The sequence below is a fragment of the Lagenorhynchus albirostris genome, chromosome 16, assembly GCF_949774975.1.
Source record: "Lagenorhynchus albirostris chromosome 16, mLagAlb1.1, whole genome shotgun sequence".
NCBI classification, from domain to species: Eukaryota; Metazoa; Chordata; class Mammalia; order Artiodactyla; family Delphinidae; genus Lagenorhynchus; species Lagenorhynchus albirostris.
In genome coordinates this window covers 82,313,955-82,332,784 of record NC_083110.1, presented here as the reverse complement: position 1 = coordinate 82,332,784, position 18,830 = coordinate 82,313,955, and the positions used below count along the sequence as shown (strand labels likewise).

General features: G+C 50.2%; 1 protein-coding gene across 1 annotated transcript in view; it reads left to right on the top strand.

Moving 5' to 3' along the window:
- Positions 1-18,830, top strand: part of TCERG1L (transcription elongation regulator 1 like) — a 190,573-nt gene that overhangs the window by 134,790 nt on the left and 36,953 nt on the right. The window contains exons 7-8 of the mRNA XM_060126594.1: positions 1,401-1,555; positions 14,231-14,300. Of these exons, the coding sequence (XP_059982577.1) occupies positions 1,401-1,555; positions 14,231-14,300 (225 nt within the window). The remainder of the gene's footprint in view (positions 1-1,400; positions 1,556-14,230; positions 14,301-18,830) is intronic.

Here is an 18,830-nt window from a genome sequence, read left to right as displayed (position 1 = left end):
CGTTATTCGGTCCACCACTCCCATGAACCTGGCCTGGCCGGGTAGTAAATCAGACAGACCATCTCAAGGTCATTTCTACGAAGGAACCTGGTCTGTACAGAGTTTCCCTAACATGAGGCTCATCCCCTGAACCCTCTGTCCGGCCTACGGGAAGTGGCCGGCCGGGCTGAGCATGGAGTTTCAAGGGTAGAAGTGATTTTCTCTTTGGGAAGCAGAGTGGCTATGCTGGCTCAGATGCAGAGAGAGGGCAGACACCCACGTGTGTCTGTCTGGTAAGGCCGGAGCTGGTTGCTGGGAGCCCTGGCACCGCCCAGAAGTGTCCCTGATCGGTCTCCCCCTATCAAAGTAATCAAAGATCAGAGTAATCAAAGATCAGAGGGTTTCAGGTCACGTGGACTTGTCCTGCCCCTTCCCGCAGCTTCTGAGGTGCCTGAGGAGAGTCCTGGAGCTTTCAGGGCCCTCAGAGGCCACTGGGGGAAGCTGAGGTCCAGGAGGGGGAGAGGCCTTGCCCAAGAGGAATCTTCTGGAAGGCCCAGACCAGAAACAGGTACAGAGCTCATTTCTCTGCACCATCACAAGACTGGTCACAGGACACAGCCAGAGGCCGGTCTGGTGGCCTTAACTGGCCTTGTTTGTTGGGACACATTGAGGCCAAATCCGGATTCCTGTGTGCGTTCCCACGTTACAGACGTATTCCTTAGGAAGGAAGCGTTTCCTTTCTTCTGTTTTTCTTTTCTTCACTATTTTTCCTTTGTAATCCTTTTCTCCTCCCTGATAACCTTTCACAGATAAAAGGTCTTAAAATTGCATACTATTCCTTTCGGAGATTTTAGAATCCTACACGTGAAAACGCAAAGCTTAATTCCCTGCTCTTCTGAAAACACACCAGGCCTGAGCTGAGGCTGAGCTGCTGATTCAAGCAGCCCATGTGCTAGTTCTCTGCTGGACAGGGGTGAGCTGCCCGCCTGTGTGGGCCTCCAGGGCCTGTGAACCCTGCCACACGGGCAGCGCCCAGTCGGGGAGGTTTACCGGGCACCACGCTCCGTGTTACTCGGTCCCTGGATCCAGGGCCAGAGCGGGAATTCCGCTAAAAGGAGAGAGCTGGCCTACAGGAAGAGCTCAGACCTCCTGGGGTCCGGTTAAGCCGCTCACTTCTCTGAACTTTGGTGTCCTTACCGGTAAAATGAAGGTGAGGACGATGTCTACCTGTGAATCAAATGAGATCACATATGAGAAATAGCTGCAAATCACCCTGAAAGCCAGACATTGCTACTATCACTCATACTTTGCGTAAATAACCTTTGCAAATGTGTGGATTTCAGCCCTGAAGGGCTTTTTGAGGCAGGGCTCATGCCGAGGGTCTTCGAGGGAAACTTAGAGGAGTTTCTCGATTCACACAGGTGTGTGGTCTGGACGGGCGATGACCGGGTTTTCTTCTTCAACCCGACGATGCAGCTGTCCGTCTGGGAGAAGCCGATGGACTTGAGAAACCGCGGGGACCTCAACAGGATCATCGAAGACCCTCCCCACAAGCGCAAGCTGGAGGCAGCAACAAGTAACTAAGAGACGGGCCCTGTGAACCCAGTTTTATGAGAGTCTGAACTGTACATTCCCAGTGCGCGTGAAAGGGAAGCATGGTTCTCCCGGTTATGCTGGCTGTTGATTTTGAAGGAATCGTGTTCCCTGTTTCAGAATTTAGTCATTAAGTTTCTGTGGTGCTTTCTGCAGAAACACTGATCCTTCCAAGGGGGAGGCTCTGGCTTTCTTTTTTTTTTTTTAATTTAATTTAATTTATTTATTTTGTATACAGCAGGTTCTTATTAGTTATCTATTTTATACATGTTAGTGTATATATGTCAATCCCAATCTCCCAGTTCATCCCACCCCCTGCCCCCGCTTTCCCCCCCTTGGTGTCCATACGTTTGTTCTCTACATCTCTAGTTCTGCCTTGCAAACTGGTTCATCTGTACCATTTTTCTAGATTTCACATAAATGCATTAATATACAATATTTTTTTTCTCTTTCTGACTTACTTCACTCTGTATGACAGTCTCTAGGCCCATCTACATCTCTACAAATGACCCAATTTCATTCCTTTTTATGGCTGAGTAATATTCCATTGTATATATGTGCCACATCTTCTTTATGCATTCGTCTGTCAATGGACATTTAGGTTGCTTCCATGACCTGGCTATTGTAAATAGTGCTGCAATGAACATTGGGGTGCATGTGTCTTTTTGAATTATGTTTTTCTCAGGGTATATGCCTAGTAGTGGGATTGCTGGATCGTATGGTAGTTCTATTTTTAGTTTTTTAAGGAACCTCCATACTGTTCTCCATAGTGGCTGTATCAATTTACATTCCCACCAACAGTGCAAGAGGGTTCTCATTTCTCCACACCCTCTCCAGCATTTGTTGCTTGTAGATTTTCTGATGATGCCCATTCTGACTGGTGTGAGGTCATACCTCACTGTAGTTTTGATTTGCATTTCTCTAATGACTTTCTTTTCGCATGAAGTTACTAACCTGGGGAAGCCCTCTCATCTGTCAGCCACTCAAAACTTCCTTTCCAGTACAGACATTAGCCTGCATTTAACTTTTTTTTTTTTTTTGCTTTTAAAATCTGTTTTCTACTATCAAATTAGCGTGTACTGGTTAAACATTTTAGAAAATGCAGAAAAGTCTCACCTTTCAAGCTCACGCATGGTGGTCATTTTGATGTACTAATTCCTGTTTGGTTTTTTTTCTCCAGCATTTAATTTTTGTTCCAAATGTCATAGGGACGCCCCTTGAGACCGCATGTCACGAATGGGAGCATGTAACCCTTCCTCCTCACACACCCACTTCAGAGCTTTGTATGAAATCCATCCGTTCCTTATTTGAAGGGATGCTTGGTTTCAGTGGAAGTGCACGTGGAGAGGAGGAAGATTCTTCTCAGCTGTAGAGGAATCGGATGCTCGCAGAGGCTAACTGTTCCCGATGATGCCCCAGCAAATCTCGTTTCCCCAAGAGTCAGAGGCGAACACTTAACATTTTCAGAAAGGATCCTTTCCGATTCGATCTCGTACATTTTTAATCAGCTGCTGTGTTGGGAAAGGCCCACTCCCTGAGCGCAGGGGTTGAAACGGTACTGGCTTCACTGGGGAAACTTGAGATCAGCGGTTCTCCCTGATTGACCCGCAGAGCTTGGCTGAAAGGCCCGGACATAGGAGCTTGACCCCTTGAAGAAGCGTTTGTTTTATTTTTGTGGGTGTTTTATTGGGTTTGCAGTGATATTTTTGATTCCGCCTCAGGTGGGGCTAACACAGATGACAGAGACCAGCCCCCATTTTTAGTGAGAGCCAGAGGTATTTGAATGGAAATTTAGGAAAAGGTATCATAAAAGTTTTAACATTTTTATCAGTGCTGAAAGACATGGGAAAGGTTGCTCTTGCAAAGCTGGTAGCAGTTTGCTAGGATGGAGAGATTGACACAGTTAATAGGCCCCCCCACTTAAGATAAAGAGTAAACCCCCGTACCCGCCACCCTACCTGCTGCCAAGAGTCAACTCAGGTCAACTGCTGTGGACAAGAAGGAACGTTCTAGGTGCACATCCAACTGAGTCTGTAACACTGAGCCGTGCTCAGGGACAGTAAGAATTGGGTTTGTGATTTTGTTTCCTCCTTTGATTCAGTGGCATCCATTTTTAAAAGGGGTGCTTTGCATGCTGAATGGAGGCTTGAACCCCAAACCCCTCGCAGACACCCATATCCCAAGGCCCTCACTCTGGGGCAAGAGAGAACAGCACACCCTGGGAGGGGGTGTCCTGAGACCTACAGACCTCAAGGACAGTCGGGTGCAGTTTGTTTTGTTTTGTTTTTTGCGGTACGTGGGCCTCTCACTGTTGTGGCCTCTCCCGTTGCGGAGCACAGGCTCCGGACACGCAGGCTCAGCGGCCATGGCTCATGGGACCAGCCGCTCCGCGGCATGTGGGATCTTCCCGGACCGGGGCACGAACCCGCGTCCCCTGCATCGGCAGGTGGACTCTCAACCACTGCGCCACCAGGGAAGCCCTGGGTGCAGTTTGTCGTAGCCATGATGTTTATTTTCTTGGTAGACGCAAACAAGGCAGGCAGATTCCTTGCTCCTTTCTTCAGCTGTCATTCTTGGAGATAATTGGGTGCTGTTTCTTTTTCTTTCCCAAGGCCTGGAAGGAATGAGAAAGGAAGGCACTCATTAGCAGTCAGTATACAGTTGTTGGCCTGTTTCTCTCCTCTGGACCCAGTCGAGTCAGGGCTGCGAGAGCAGAGAGGGGTCTGCAGAGTCCCCCACTGAGTCTTCTGCCCTTTCGAGGCTTGTGGGGACTGTACGTGGAAGACAGCGTTAAAAGAGTAACAGGCATGTCAGAAACGCGAGGAGTTCATTTGAGCAAAAATCGATTCCAATCCCACAGCACCAGGCTGGACGTGGTTAGAGCCTGGGAAGGCTGACCTGGTGAAGGTGCAGAAGCAGAGAAAGGAAATCACCTGACGGGCGGCAGGTAAAGCCCGGCCAGCTGCCGAGCCTGGTCCTCCTTGGCGTTTCCATCGATTTGTAACCTTGAGGCTTCTAGTGGCTTAGGTGTTGGCCCAATGGCCGCCTTGTATAATTAATTGAATTATCTGGATCATAGATCATGGCTCCACTTCACTCTGCTGACCTGAATCTCATTTTACACTTAAAAAGGTGGAGAATGGAACCTTAAATCTAACAGACACAACCGGAAATACCTGATTCTCATAGATTTAACATATCAAGTCATTTTGTGTGCCGCCTTGATAATGGCGGCCCCTTAACTACTCTATCTAGATCGATGTGCGATTATAAACTTACAAGCAGTTACAAAATGAGCTGTAACCTTACTTACTCTTATAAAAAGAGGAAGACACTGCCTTAAACCAGTGTATTTTAACCTGAATCTTAAAGATACGCAAATGACCTCAATTCTCAACTTGCCTTTGAGGAGTAGAATTGGCATTTAAATGCATTACTTCTAATTTCCTGAGAGCCACTCACCTCAATTGTTCTTTTTGCTGCGAAAGAGGACAGGAGGTATTTCTGGAGGACTAATTAGCAAAGAGCAGGCAGAGTGGGTGACCTCAGGCCACCAGCAAGGGGCGTTTCTCCCTGGCTGGTCATCCATCGTGATTCACCCAATGATTTGACCCTAATTATTATAAGAACCAGCTCTAGAAGAGATTGTTCTCAGTGTAGAATTTTGTTTTTCACATTTCGTTCAACTCTGAGTCATTATAGATTTGAGTATTAAAGCCTGTTTCTCTCCTGAAATGGAAGCATTAAACATTCCAGTTGATATTGATTATTTTTCAATAGACAAATGAAATAAATGAATTTGACAAAATCACTGCCACGTTTAACTTCTAGTAGGTTTGAAGGGGCGTGTGTGTGTGTGTGTGTGTGTGTGTGTGTGTGTGTGTGTGTACTAGGAATGTCAGCTGTGGAAGGGAGAGCTAAGAGTGTCAGACAACTACGGGGAAAAGGATACAGAAATGCCAAAAGTGCTAAGCGGTTCATCATTCGGCAACTAAGGGAAAAGTCGCCTTTTTCTCCATTCTGTTTTCATTGCTGAGAGGTTCAGATGAAGGCCCGAATTATTTCCTAATTATCTTGCAGCACATCCAGATTTTTTAGGTCTCTAGCAGACACACTGCTAGTTGGGAATAAGGGCCTGTTGAGCTAACGTGAAACGAGAAGTACCGCCTTCACCCCGCATCCGTTCTCTGTCCTGATGCTCTCGGGGCTGCTACAGGCTCTGCAGCGTGGAGGGTACCACACCCATGTGTGTTTTTCCGCCAGCTTCAGCGTTTCTCAGATCTCTTAGCGGCTCAGTTCTTCCACTGTATTTACCTGCAGCACCAAAGACCTCTCTTCTGAGCGATGGGGAGTGTAGACTGAAGGAAAACTGAAAGTTGTGAGTTAACGTTTTATTCGGGGACCTACTGAGGACTGAAAGCCAGGGGGACAGCCTCTCAGATGGCTCTGAGGATCTGCTCCAAAGAGGCCAGGGAAGGAGCCAGGGTATGTAGGAGGTTTTGTTGAGGAAAAACAAAAACGACACACACATTTAATGGAACATCAAAGATTACAGCTAATCATAAAAACCAGACATCTCAAGTGAATGATTCCAGTGCTTTTCTGTGGGAAGATCCCAGAGTCTGGGCTCATTGAAATCATTCCTTAGATATGCATCTCAACTATCTAGGGCCGGTATCCTGCTTTTCTCCATCCTGAAGTCCCCTCAGGGCCCACCATCAGGACAGCTGCTGTGGCTCATGGCTTGTCAGCGGTCAAACAAACATTCTTCGTTGACTGCAATGGCAGGCGACCTCTTTTCTTGTCCGAGGTAGAAATCTCCCTGCAGTCTGGCTGAGGCACCTGCTGCCTGGTCCCCTGCACCGTCCACAGCGGGTTCCGTCCCTTCTGCTGGGAGGGTTTGGCGCAGTCTGGTGGGGTGTACCAGAGGGTGATCAGATGAAACGCCTGTGGGCCCATCCTCTGGGGTGGGGGAGACAGGAGGCGGGGACAGAGATTAGGAGGAGTGTCTCCCAGCCCCTCTCTCCTGCCTTTCGTCTCCCTTGGGTGCCTCCCAGTGGATGAGGAGGACAGGAAGCGGGGCTGGGGCGGGGGGCGGGGAGCATTGGGGGGGGCGAGAAGTGCTGAGGGGGGAGCAGGGAGGGAACCTGCAGGGAAAAGGGGCGCTTGTTTCCTCATGCTCACCGCAGCCGCAGGAGGTGGGCACCATCTATATCAGCTTCCTTTTGCTGCTGTAACACATCATCACAAACTCAGTGGCGTAAACCAACACCAATGTATTACCTTCCAGTCCTGGAGCTCAGAAGCCCAGCTTACGTCTCACTGCTGTTGTTGGACCTGCATTCTTTCCGGAGGCACTAGGAGAGAACTCGTTCCCCTGCCTCTTCCGGCTTCAAGAGGCCACCTGGTTTCCTGGGCTCCATGGCCCTGCCCACCCGCTCCAAAGCAGCAGCAATGCATCTTCAGCCCTTTTCTCTGGCTGAGTCGTCCGCCTCCCTCTTCCACTTTTCAGGGTCCTTGTGATGACACTGGGCCCCTCTGGATGGCTTAGGCTCACCACCCGTCTCAAGGTCGACCGGTTAGGAACCTTCATCCCCCTCGCCAAGCAACCTAATGTATTCACAGGTCCAGGGATCAGGTTGTGGACATCTTTGGAGACCATTATTCTGCAATCCATCATCTTTATACCTGTTTTACAGAAGAGGGAATTAAAGAAAGGAGACCAACTGACGTGCTCAAGGTCACACTTCTATCCAGTGGGGGACCAGGGTTTGCACCCCGGAGGGTCTGACTCCAGATCTAACTAAGGAGGGGCGGCCTCGCCGGGCATCTTACGAGCATACGATAAAAAGGAGCTTCTGGAAATCGTTTTGCTCCCTGCGCCTGACACAGGACAGTCAGGTGCGGGGAGCCTGGCGCTTCCACGTGGCAGGAAGTCACTTGGCTTCAGTTGCTCTGTAAACATTTCAGTCGTTTATATTCAAGACAAATGTACATGGACAATGACATGCATTTCACCAAGGAGGACATGAAACCGTCCCTGTGAGTAATCCCAGCTAGGACTTGTGAACGGGTCACGTTCCCGAGCACTGTTTGCCCAGGGACGGTGCACTGATCTCCACCACACAGTGGGACCAGGTGCCCGGTACTCCAGAAGACCCAGGACTGCTGAAAACGCAGATGCTGGGTGTTCTCCAAAGTGGCAAACAGGTGCCTTGTTGTTCATCCGCGAGGACTCAGGTGGGTGAGAGGGGCTCTCCCCCTGCAGAAGTCATCTGCCCTGGCTGTTTGGGAGGAACTCTGACCATCACCTGGGACCTGTGTTCCGTCCACAGCCCGATGCCACCTGGCAGCCTGGCCTACGCCTCCTCTCTGCACAATGAATGACCCAGGTGGCTTGTTAACGCCGTTACCAGCATCCGTGCCCACACTGGTCAGCCCCTGTAACAGGGCCACAAGTAAGGGAGGTGAGTGGAGACAGGCCATCCCTCCAGAGAATCGCTTATTGACAGAACTTACCAGGCAGCCTGTGATGGGCAAAGGGAGGAGCCGGACGTGCGGGCACCGCGGGGTCTTTACAATGCTCTGTAACACTCGCCTTCAGCTTGCTGGACGGGCAGGGCCAGGGCTCATGCAGGTTTCTGGATCCCACCCTGAATTAGTGCTGGTAAAGGGGTTATGTCCTGTCTGTGCCTTCAAGACCCAGGACTGCTAAACAGGTGAGACAGGGACAGCATCTTTCAAAGCAGTTTCCCCAGAACTTAGTGCTTCAAGCTGCCCCGCCCCCCTGGCCCGGGAATGAGGGCAGCCGTTGTGCTGGCCCCTCAGGCTTCCACCCGGGGCCATTTTCCCCAAACGTGCCAGGTGGGCAGAGCACACGTTCTCTCGGCAGGGTTCCCAGGTCACAGTCTCAGGAACTGACGAAGGTTTCAGCTCAGCGCTGCCTCATTGGGCAGGCGACCCACTAGGGGTCGATGACTCGCAGAGACCAGGACGGAAGCACTGCATCATTTTGTCTGCTAGGTTCCCAGACTGCCTTGTTTGCAGACACCCCGGTGAAAGGACCGAACTTCGGCCGGAGGGGCCATCCCACTGCTATGACAGCCCCATCTCGGGCCAGCACTCCTTGTGGGCTGTGAGCATTTCCAGGGGTGGAGAAACTTTGAGGTCTTCTTCCGCTGAGCAGACTGTGCATTTCTTGAATATCAAGGCTATTTGACCCGCTGTCAGTCTTTTCAGCCAGATGTTTGCAGACGCCCCTAGAACTTCCCGAAGATCTCAGGTCACGTGCTTTGCTCACGTGTGTTAAGGTGGAAGCTCATCTGTGTTAAGGGCGTACGGCTCCCCTGGAAAAAGCTAGTGAGTCCGGAAGCGGAGGAGCGGAGCCCGCTCAGGTGATGGACGCGACCCCAGCCTTGGTGACCAGCACCTGCCATTAAGGAGTGACTTTGGACTCGCGCAGTTCACAGGCCGGAGCGCCACTGTTCCTAGGTCCCCGGGGGCAACTACAGCCCTGGACTCTTCCAAGTTGCATCTGCCTGGGGCACAGGTGTATGCCGCATACCAGGGTTCTCCTCTGAATGCAAACATGCCCTCCCCCAACAAATCCGCTCCTGCAGTTCTCCAGCAAGTTTAACCAGACATTGTGCCTTCCCTTCTGAGAGAGGGGACCGAACATAATAGGGGTCATCACCTCCACTTGCCCAAAGGAAGACATTTGACTCACAGACTCAGAAGAGCTTTGACCACCTGCTCCAGCCTCACTGTATGCTCAGTGCCTTTTTTTTTTTTTTTTTTTTTTGCCGTACGCGGGCCTCTCACTGCTGTGGCCTCTCCTGTTGCGGAGCACAGGCTCCGGACGCACAGGCTCAGCGGCCATGGCTCACAGGCCCAGCCGCTCCGCGGCATGTGGGATCTTCCTGGACCGGGGCACGAGCCCGCGTCCCCTGCATCGGCAGGCAGACTCCCAACCACTGCGCCACCAGGAAAGCCCGCTCAGTGCCTTTTTTAAAAAAATGTACATGCCTTTCCTTGCCAGTTAAAGGCATAAGACAATAAATTTTGAAAATAGGTAGATGTCTGTGAGTATGTATTGAATATATTTTTAGTAGGACAGCTGAGGAATTGACATGTTGCACTTTCTGCTTTTCACCATTGTGGGTATCTTTCCGGCTCCCCGTGTTCTGAGCCCCGCTCCCCCCACAGCCCATCTCTCTTCTCTCTCTTTCTCTCTCTCCCCCTCTCTCGGCTGGATACCCATGACTCTTTCCAGTTGGTGGACTTGTAGGTCATCTGTTTGTTCATGCACACACAGAATGCTGATATGAACACCTTTGTACACATATATTTATCTTAGGAGCATTTTTACGAGTACTTTTCTTGTATAAATTCATATTACTGGAATTGCCAGGTCAAAAGGTACATGCATTTCACTTTGACAGATATTTTGCTAAATCGTCCTCCTAAAAGATCACCCAGTTCACATGCCCACTAGTAGACTCTGCCTGTTCTCATAAGCACTGTACATCATCCAATCTTAAGTTTTTAGACCCATTCATTGTGTCAGTTGGCATTTCTTTAATTGTGAGTGAAATTGAACCTTTCAACTGGTTGATTGGCCATTTGTGTTGTTCTGTATTCCTGTGAAGTGTGTGTTTGTCTTCTGTATTGAATTATACAGAGTCCTGTAAATCAAGGAGATCAATATTTTGTCTATAGTGTGATTCCAATATTTTTCTTTTGATTTCTTTTTCCATAAAACGAATTGATCTTGAATTTTTTTCTTACTGTGGTAAAACACGCATATCATGAAGTTTGCCTTTTTAACCATTTTTAAGTGCACAGTTCAGAGGCATTTATCAGTAATACCTTCACAGTATTATGTAACCATCACCATTATTTCCCATCTTTTTCCTCCCCTGAAACAGAAACCCTGTAACCGTTTATTGATAATTCCCCTGGTAACCTCTCTTCTACTTCCCATGTCTATAGATTAGCCTGTTCTATATGCCTCGTGTCAGTGGAATCATGCAGTATTTGTCCACTTGTGTCTGGTTCATTTCACTTAGCATAACGTTTTCAAGGCCCATCCATGTTATAGCACCTGTCAATGCTTCATTCCTTTTCACAGCTGAGTAGTATTCCATTGTAGGGTAAACCACACATTGTTTATTGGTTCACCTGCTGATGGACTGTCGGGTTGTTTCCACTTTTTTGCTGTTGTGAATAATGCTGCCATGAACGTTGGCGTACAAATACCTGTTTGAATCCTTGTTTTCAGTTCTTTTTGGTGCATACCTAGGAGTAGAATTTCTGGCTCACGTGGTAATTCTATGTTGAACTCTTAGAGTAGCGGTCAAACCTTTTACCACAGCAGCTGCCCCATCTTTCATTCCCACCATTAGTGCCCACGGGTTCCACGTCCTTCTCCATATTATTTGCCAACACTTGTCTTCCTTTTTAAAATTCTTATTATTATTATTTTATTACCATCAGAGTGTGTGAAGTGGTACCTCATTGCAGTTTTGGTTTCCATTTCCCTAATGAGTCCGTGCTGAGCACCTTTTCGTGGGCTTTCTGCGCGTCTTCTTTGGAGAAAGGTCCATTTAAGTCTTTGCCCGTTTGTAACTGGGCTGTTGTTGTTTTAGTTGTTGTGGCTGAGTTGTAGGGGTTTTATATATATCATGAATCCCTTATCAGATATTTAATTTGCAAATGTGGTTCCCATTCTGTGGTTTGCTTTTTCACTCTGTTGATAGTGTTCTTTTATGCAAGAAATTTAAAATTTTTTATTAAGTCCAGTTTATCTATTTTTTTTCTTTTATTGCCAGTGTTTTGGTGTCATATCTAAGAGACCATTTTCGAATCCAGCATCATGGCTTTTAGCCCCTACGTTTTTGTCTGAGATTTGCATAGTTTTAGCTCTTAAGTTTAGCTCTTTCAGCCATTTTGAGTGAATTTTGGTACTTGGGCTTTTTCAGAGATGGTTGCTGTCAAATTCTTTTTTTTTCATGTGAATGGACCATACTTTCTTTCTTATTTCTTTGTATGCTTTGTAGTTTGGGTTGAGATCTGGACTTTCTGAGTGTGGCGATGTGGCAACACTGGCAACGTGGTTCTCCTACTCCTCAAGGGTTTCTGATTCCTGCTTGTTGAGGGTTGGAGCCACCCATTTGTGACTTTTCCAAACTAGTTTGTGAAAATATTTATTTATTTACTCGGCTGCACTGGGTCTTTGTTGCGGCATGTGGGCTCTAGTTCCCTGATAAGGGATCAAATCCGGACCCCCTGCATTGGGAGTACAGAGTCTCAGCCACTGGACCACCAGGGAAGTCCCTCCAAACTAGTTTTTATGTGTGTATTCCTTGTCACTTTCAGTCCCCAAACTGAAGTTTCTGTTCCCTTGTCTCTGAGGTCAGCTGAAGGACAGCAGCCTCTCCCCGCAGCCAGCACTGCCCGTTGATGTTGAAGCTTCCAGAGTTCTCAAATACTTGACTCCAGTCACTTTTCCAGTTCAGCAGCTCTTTTGGTGGAGGGACGGACCCGAGAGTCCCCTATTCCACCATTTTTCCTGACATTCCTTTGGTCTTGTATTTTTAAAGGCAGTAAATTTGTGTTTTCCTGTATGACTTCTGAATTTTGAATCTTGATCAGGAAACTTCACTCGTGATAGAATTCTTCAAAATGAACAAAAACACCCTAGAAAATAACCAACATCTTTATAATTGTGTGACCTCATGTAAAAACAGTATTTCTTCAGTTTTCCTGGCTTGCCTTTGGTCTTCCCGAGTGTGTCCTGTGCGGGGTGTGGGGAAGGGCTGCCTCGTCTACACCTTAGTAAATGTCTTGATGATGATGTCTCTGCGTATCTGCCTGAAGGACAAGCAAACACAACCCACTCCTTCTTCAAAAGCCAGCCAGAGCCAGTGGGGGCCAGGAGGGGCATCATAAGGGAGAGTCGCAGATCCTACGTGGAGGGGTGTCGGTGGACTGGAGGCTGAGACGGGAGAGTGGGAGCGAGGGTGGATCCAGGTGGAATGTGCTGAGATGAGGGGCCCGTGGGACACGGAGGTGGAGAGCCGGGCAGGAGCCGGGGAGGTAAGTGTGCCTTCTGGGGGCACAGCAGAGAGGGGATTGACTGTCGGCGCCACGTATGGGCGCGTGGGGAGAGAGCATGGGAGTGAAGAAGAACGCCCGTCCCCTGCTGTCAGCTCGGTCACTGCAAAAGTCTCTCTCTAGACCACTGGTTCTCATCGGGGCAGGGGGTGGGGTGAGGCTCTGTCCCTTGGGGGACACTTGGCAACTACTGGAGACATCTGTGGTTGTCAGTACTGGGAGGGGTGCCGGGCGTCTGGGGGTCAGAGACCAGGGATGCTGCCAATACCCTACGGTGCACAGGACGCCCCATCATCCAGCCCCACGTGTCGCTGGAGCCAAGGTGGGGAGAGCCCCACTGGAGAGCCCTGAAAGGCCCACCTGGGCTTGGGCTCTCGCCGAGGGAGCGCTCACTGGTCCCACAATGCTGTACTGGGCAGGACCCGCTGTGGACGGGCCGTCGGTGGGAAGAGGCCACCAGAACCCAACCCTCTCAGCTCGCTGCAGCCCCACGCTATGCACCGAAAGCAAACCGGAGAGTAGGTGGGGGTTGGAGCCGGAGCAGGGGGGCATTGCTGGGATTTCAAACCGCGCGAATGGAGAATCGTCAGGTTCTATAGAAAGAAAAGGTGTGGAGGGCTTTGCAGTCGTGGAAATTCATATTTTTTCCCATAAGCTTCACATTCATTATGAGCTCATTACAGAGCGTCCTCAGGAAGGACGTGGGTTCAAGCAGTCCTGGGGGACGGGGGCAGCGGGTGAGGACATGGGTCACGCACTGCAGAGCCCAGAACCTTGCCCCTGTGCCCACACAGGACGTGGTTACGAGAAGGTGGTTTCTTGGGGATGACAGACACAGAATACAAAGCAGGCGAGGAGGCAGTTGTGATGCCAGGGAGTGTTTGGACATCATTCAGCCTGTCAGCACCGAAACAATGATGCTCTAGAACCATCTTTATACTCATTTTTCCTCTTTCCTTTTGGAGACAGATATGAAACACCAAAGCACCTTTTTACTTTTTCATTCCGAAAGCTCATCTAACATTTATAGGGCCAACCTCTTCAGGGTGTAAGTAGGGGACCTGACTTCAAAATCAATTTAGCTTTTAAGAAAGCAGACTTGTAGACAGCAGTGGTGGGCACGCCGCATGCAGGAGAAATCGGGTTGTTCATTGCAGGAGACAAAGTGGGGAGTCCGGGTCTGTGGTCCAAGCACAAGGACGTGAAGGCAGCGTGGCTAGCAGAGCTGGTCCAGGGCCTAAGTCCTGTGAGGGGTGGGGCCAGGTGGACGCCCCTTCCTCCGCCAGCCCTTCTGGAAGGTCCAGCAGCCTCTACACAGCCAGCAGCTAGAGATGACTTCTCTGCACCAAAGCACATCAGATTTCTCTTCTGCTGAAATATGAAAGGGGTGCACCCTGAGAGCGTAGTTACAGGATTTGAGGTCCATCTTTAAGGGAAGTCTGTTTTCTTAATTCCAAGATGAGTCTGCTCGAAAGTGATGCTTCCCAACGGTTTGTCAAAGCCACAGGCTTCGTGTTAACAGGCGACCTTGGCTTTCTTTCAGCCAAGCCCGGCGATGGATCCAGTTCCGAAGACGGCAGGGAAGACCCACACGTGAGAACCAAGAGGAATCGGTAGGTGGCCCCATGCTTTCCTGCGCATCTTTCTCGAGGGATGATTAGGTGGTGGAGAAAGAGAAGGGATCACTGTGACTCTATTGACTGATCCAAGAATGGGTCCAACCCCTAAACAGAGGGCGGGAGGTCCCAGGTCTGTCTTAGCAGAACGTGCTCTGGGGGCCCCGGGTCTACACTGGATGTCCTCTCCCCTCCCCTGGCCTCCCCGGGGCCACGTTCACCCCTAGCCTTGCTCTGGGGGCCCTGAGGAGTGGACAGAGCACGGAGGTGAAGGTGGCGCTGGGTGGGCGGTGCATTGTGCGTCTGGCAGCCCCGGGCTGGAGGTCCAGCTCCGTGTCTGCCTTGCTTAGTGACTTTGGGCAAAGTAAGTTCACTCCCACATCAGGCTTCTCATCTGCAAAGCGGGTGATGCCCTGGTGAGATGTTGCCCGTGTGACTTCCTGTGGCCCCAGGAGAATACGTTCTCCATCCAAGTTCGCTTGTTACGGTTTACCTGTGGCCACGGCACAGGAGGGAGGGAACTTCGCCCCTTCCTTTCAAGCCGGGGGCGGGGAATGGTGGTTCCCGCTTTCCCCTCCTGGAAGGCCCGGTCTGTGGTCCCTTTCCTACTGAGTTCTACGTAAAGGGGTAGAATTCGGGGTCTGTGTGTCCAAGTTCCCAGAAGGGGGAGGTGGGAGGCACGAGGCAGGGAAGGAGGAAAGCGAATCTAAAACAGGACCCACGAGGCCACTTCCTGAGCCAACGTGGTTCCCGTGTCCCGGCGGGAATGGCCCTCATCCCAGCCTAGCAGTGCCTTCGGTCCTGTACCGGGTGCCCATTTATCAGCCCCCATCATGGGACACCCCAGGCCTGCGGCAGGAATCCCCGAGCAGCTGTCAGGACGTTTGCACTGTGCGTATTTTCTCTTTAAAAAAATGCGCCTTAGAAGAAGTCCTTTTGCAGTAACAAGTGTTCACGGTGATGGAGGAAGATGCAGTCTTGACTCAGAACCTGTGCACGTTCTCACCTCTTCCACCCTTGCCCTGTGGCTTCCTGGTGAAAGACGGTGGGAGAGGAAGGGAGAGAGGAAGTGGAGGCAGGGCTGGCAGCCAGGGGTCAGGGTGCCTGTGGAGACACAAGCCTACAGAATTAGTCCTAAGTGGGTACATTATTCCTTTTATTTCAACACCTTTGGCCTTTTTCCACTGTGCACCCCTCACAAAACTGTTTCGCTGACCAGGGCCCAGGTATATTGTCATTTTAACTGGTACCAAGCAGACACCACAGAATTTTCTGGAAACAATGCAGGGAAGGGCAAGCAGTGTCCTTCCCAAGACAGGAAGGCAGTCTGGGTGGAGGGTGGGGTCTCCTTCCGCGGGTGAAGGAGACCAGGGGCAGCAGTTTGGCGGGACCGGGGGCTCCCTGCGGTGCTGGAGCAAGGTACCTCCCACCCAATCGCCCAGGCCTCTGTTTTTCTGCTCCCCCATATCCTCTGCTTAGACAGTCACTTTTGGGGTCAAAGGACACTTGCGTGGGCCGCAGGGGATGGACACCAAGTGTCTTCATTGGGGACCAAGGGCTCCAGGAAAGGAAATCAAGCGTCATCTCTTTATTGTTATGTTCACACCCTGGTTGTCAGCTAAGCCAGTCTCTGTGATCTTTGGATATATGTATATAATTTTAAAAACAAGATGAGCTTCCTGAGGAACAAGAGAAGCAGCACTCTGGCCATTACTGGATGCGTTTTGAACTCGTGCAGGAGGGAGGTCTCAGCTAGCTCCAAAGGAGTGGGGATGTCTGCTTGAATCACCCAGTTTTATTCATTTTCCTGTGCGACTGGCCCCAAACTCTGAACACTTGGCATTGAAATGATGTCAAAGCATTAGTCTCGGTTTTCATCACCTGAAAGACTTCTTCCGTGACTCAGCACTGACTCTGAAACCAACACGGGTGTTTGCATGAAGCTTTTGGCCATCATATGATTCCAAGCCCCCTCAGCCCTCAGGTGCCCAGGCACCTGGCTCCCGCCATGGTTCAGGCCTCGGTCCCTGGGTCACTCTGTTCTGCCACTGAGATCCAGGGGGAAAAGGTTTCAGCGGAAGTTGGGGATCTGCACTCAGGGTCTGGAATGTTCCGTGAGTCCTGGTCATTCACTTCTGAGCCGCTTTGCAAACTGCGCCCACTCTAGGGGAAGCCTTGCCCTCGTGGCTTCTTCCAAAGCTGCCTCCCAGCCTGGGCCTGCGTGCCCCTCGCTCAGAGCTCTTCACTCGGGTGCATGGACACCGGCATCGTCTTGGCACTTTTGTCCTTTTGGGGAAGGTTGCTGTCAGTAAGCCCAAGGACTCCTCAAGCTTCCAGCTGCTTCTGGGCACTTGTATTTAGTAGACGCTGCCTAACTAGTAAGAGGCCAGGCTCCAGAGGACCTGCCAAAATCAGTCCCTTTTGACCTTCCCTTTCGTATACATAGTGTAATTTTTCACATCAGAAAGCACTTAAATGCTTCTGCAAATTATGAGTCTTCAGCGGCCATATCCTGGCCTCAACCACAGGGCACATTCTGGACGCAGCTCTGTGCTCCCTGCGTCTTTTCCACACCCTGGCCCGGTTCATGTACATTTTGAATATTCTTACACAGGTGGGGTTAAATCAGTTGTGCATATGATTCAGGTCCAGATGATAACTTTTCCTAAAGTTCCCTGGGAAGGGAAATATGTCACAATGACAAGCTTTCAAATTCCCCAAGTATCTTCAACTGCCTGGTAAGCGCTGTTCCAGATAGCGTGTTATTTACTGTTTAATGGAATGTGTTTGTGACGCACGATGGTGTGTCTCCCCTGGGACCGGAAAATGGATGGTTTGCGTCTCCCCGTTCTGTACAGTGCCCAGGGGTTCGTCTCGTTTCTGACGTGTAGGTTGTTTTTGGTTCAGACCTGCTTTTCAAATGTGCTGTCTACTTAAAGAATTTAGAATTTATTTCAAATCATTGAGTTGAATTATTTGAAGGATTCAGCAAAAGTATGTCATTTGGTTTAAAAGCCAGAGTGAAATGATCACTCTTTACAAAACCCGTTAGTAAAGAAACTGTCAGTGGTACGTATGGCTTCCAGCCCCTTCACGGGGTGCCGGTTTCTGCCAGCTGCCGAGCCAGGGGATTCCTGCTAAACTAGTGGTTTTCTGTAGTGTGACAGGGTGCAGTTACTTTTTTGACTTTTTCAATATCATCGGCCCCACGGCTTTGGAAGTGTGTTTATGTTTCTAGGCCATTTGGTACAGGAGCCTTTTACGGTAAGTGACTAAAAGAAATCTCTTGGTTTGGAACATTGTTTATTGTGGTAGTGCGTAAACTTTGGGGAAGCCCGGCTGATGGCCTTGGATGTAAGGGGTAAAGCTGACCTTCTACAGTAGGTGCTTCCATGGAGTCACATACAGCCACGGCTGGAGACATGAGAGCGCGGAATTAGCAAGAAGTGACCTTGTGGCCCTTTTCTGCTTTCCCCAAATACGCCCTCCATTACTCCCCTCTTGACAAACCAAGGTGACCAAGTCACACTGAAAGCGTGTCCCCTGGACCAGGCTGCATCTTTAAGGATTTGGGGGCAGCCTGAGGAGGTAGTCCCCAGCCCCCACGCCCATCTGTGACACCGAGGTGCCCTCACAGAGCTGTGAGGCTATGATTCATCCACCTGCAATTCTGCATCCCACCTGGGGGCCCCCTGGGGCAGGGGGCATCTGTCTAGGACAAAAGACGGATACCGCCATCCAAAAGACAGGACAAGACCAAACAATCTAGTGTCTGGAGGTTTTGTAGCCGCCACCCCTGAGCCTGTCCCCAGATCAAGCCCACACACCTAGGGAGAGTCAGCTGTGACAGAGGAGAGGGAACCCTCTGTTCATAGACAGCTGCCGCTGCTGCAACCCAAGGTGCAAAGGCAAAGGATGGTCGTGAGTGTGGGCAGCACATGACCTGTGAGACCAGCTCTTTCATTTCCGTGTACATGATTTCCAGAATCCCAGACAAATTAGCTATTGAGAAAGTAAGAGCATGGCTCCTCTGAAATGCTATAAGGTGATGCTAGGAAGTGTGTGCATCCCGATTAAGATTGCTATAAAATTACATCTTTGGGGGCTTCCCTGGTGGCGCAGCGGCTGAGAGTCTGCCTGCCGTTGCGGGGGACGCGGGTTCGTGCCCCGGTCCGGGAAGATCCCACATGCCGCGGAGCGGCTGGGCCCGTGAGCCATGGCCACTGAGCCTGCGCGTCTGAAGCCTGTGCTCCGCAACGGGAGAGGCCACAACAGTGAGAGGCCCGCGTACCGGAAAAAAAAAAGAAATTACATCTTTGATGTGTCCCAAGATAACAAGAGAATGATCTACAGTCCAGTGCCGGTGCCGGAGTCTGGATTTCTTCATAAGATGGGGCAGTGTGCGTCTCTTTGTGGCCTTGGACATGCATGGAAAATGAATTATTAACATCCACTTGCCTTGTAAATGAGTCTCTGTACATAGTTCATGATTTTAGTTTCTATAGAAACCTGCGGTTTTGTAAACCG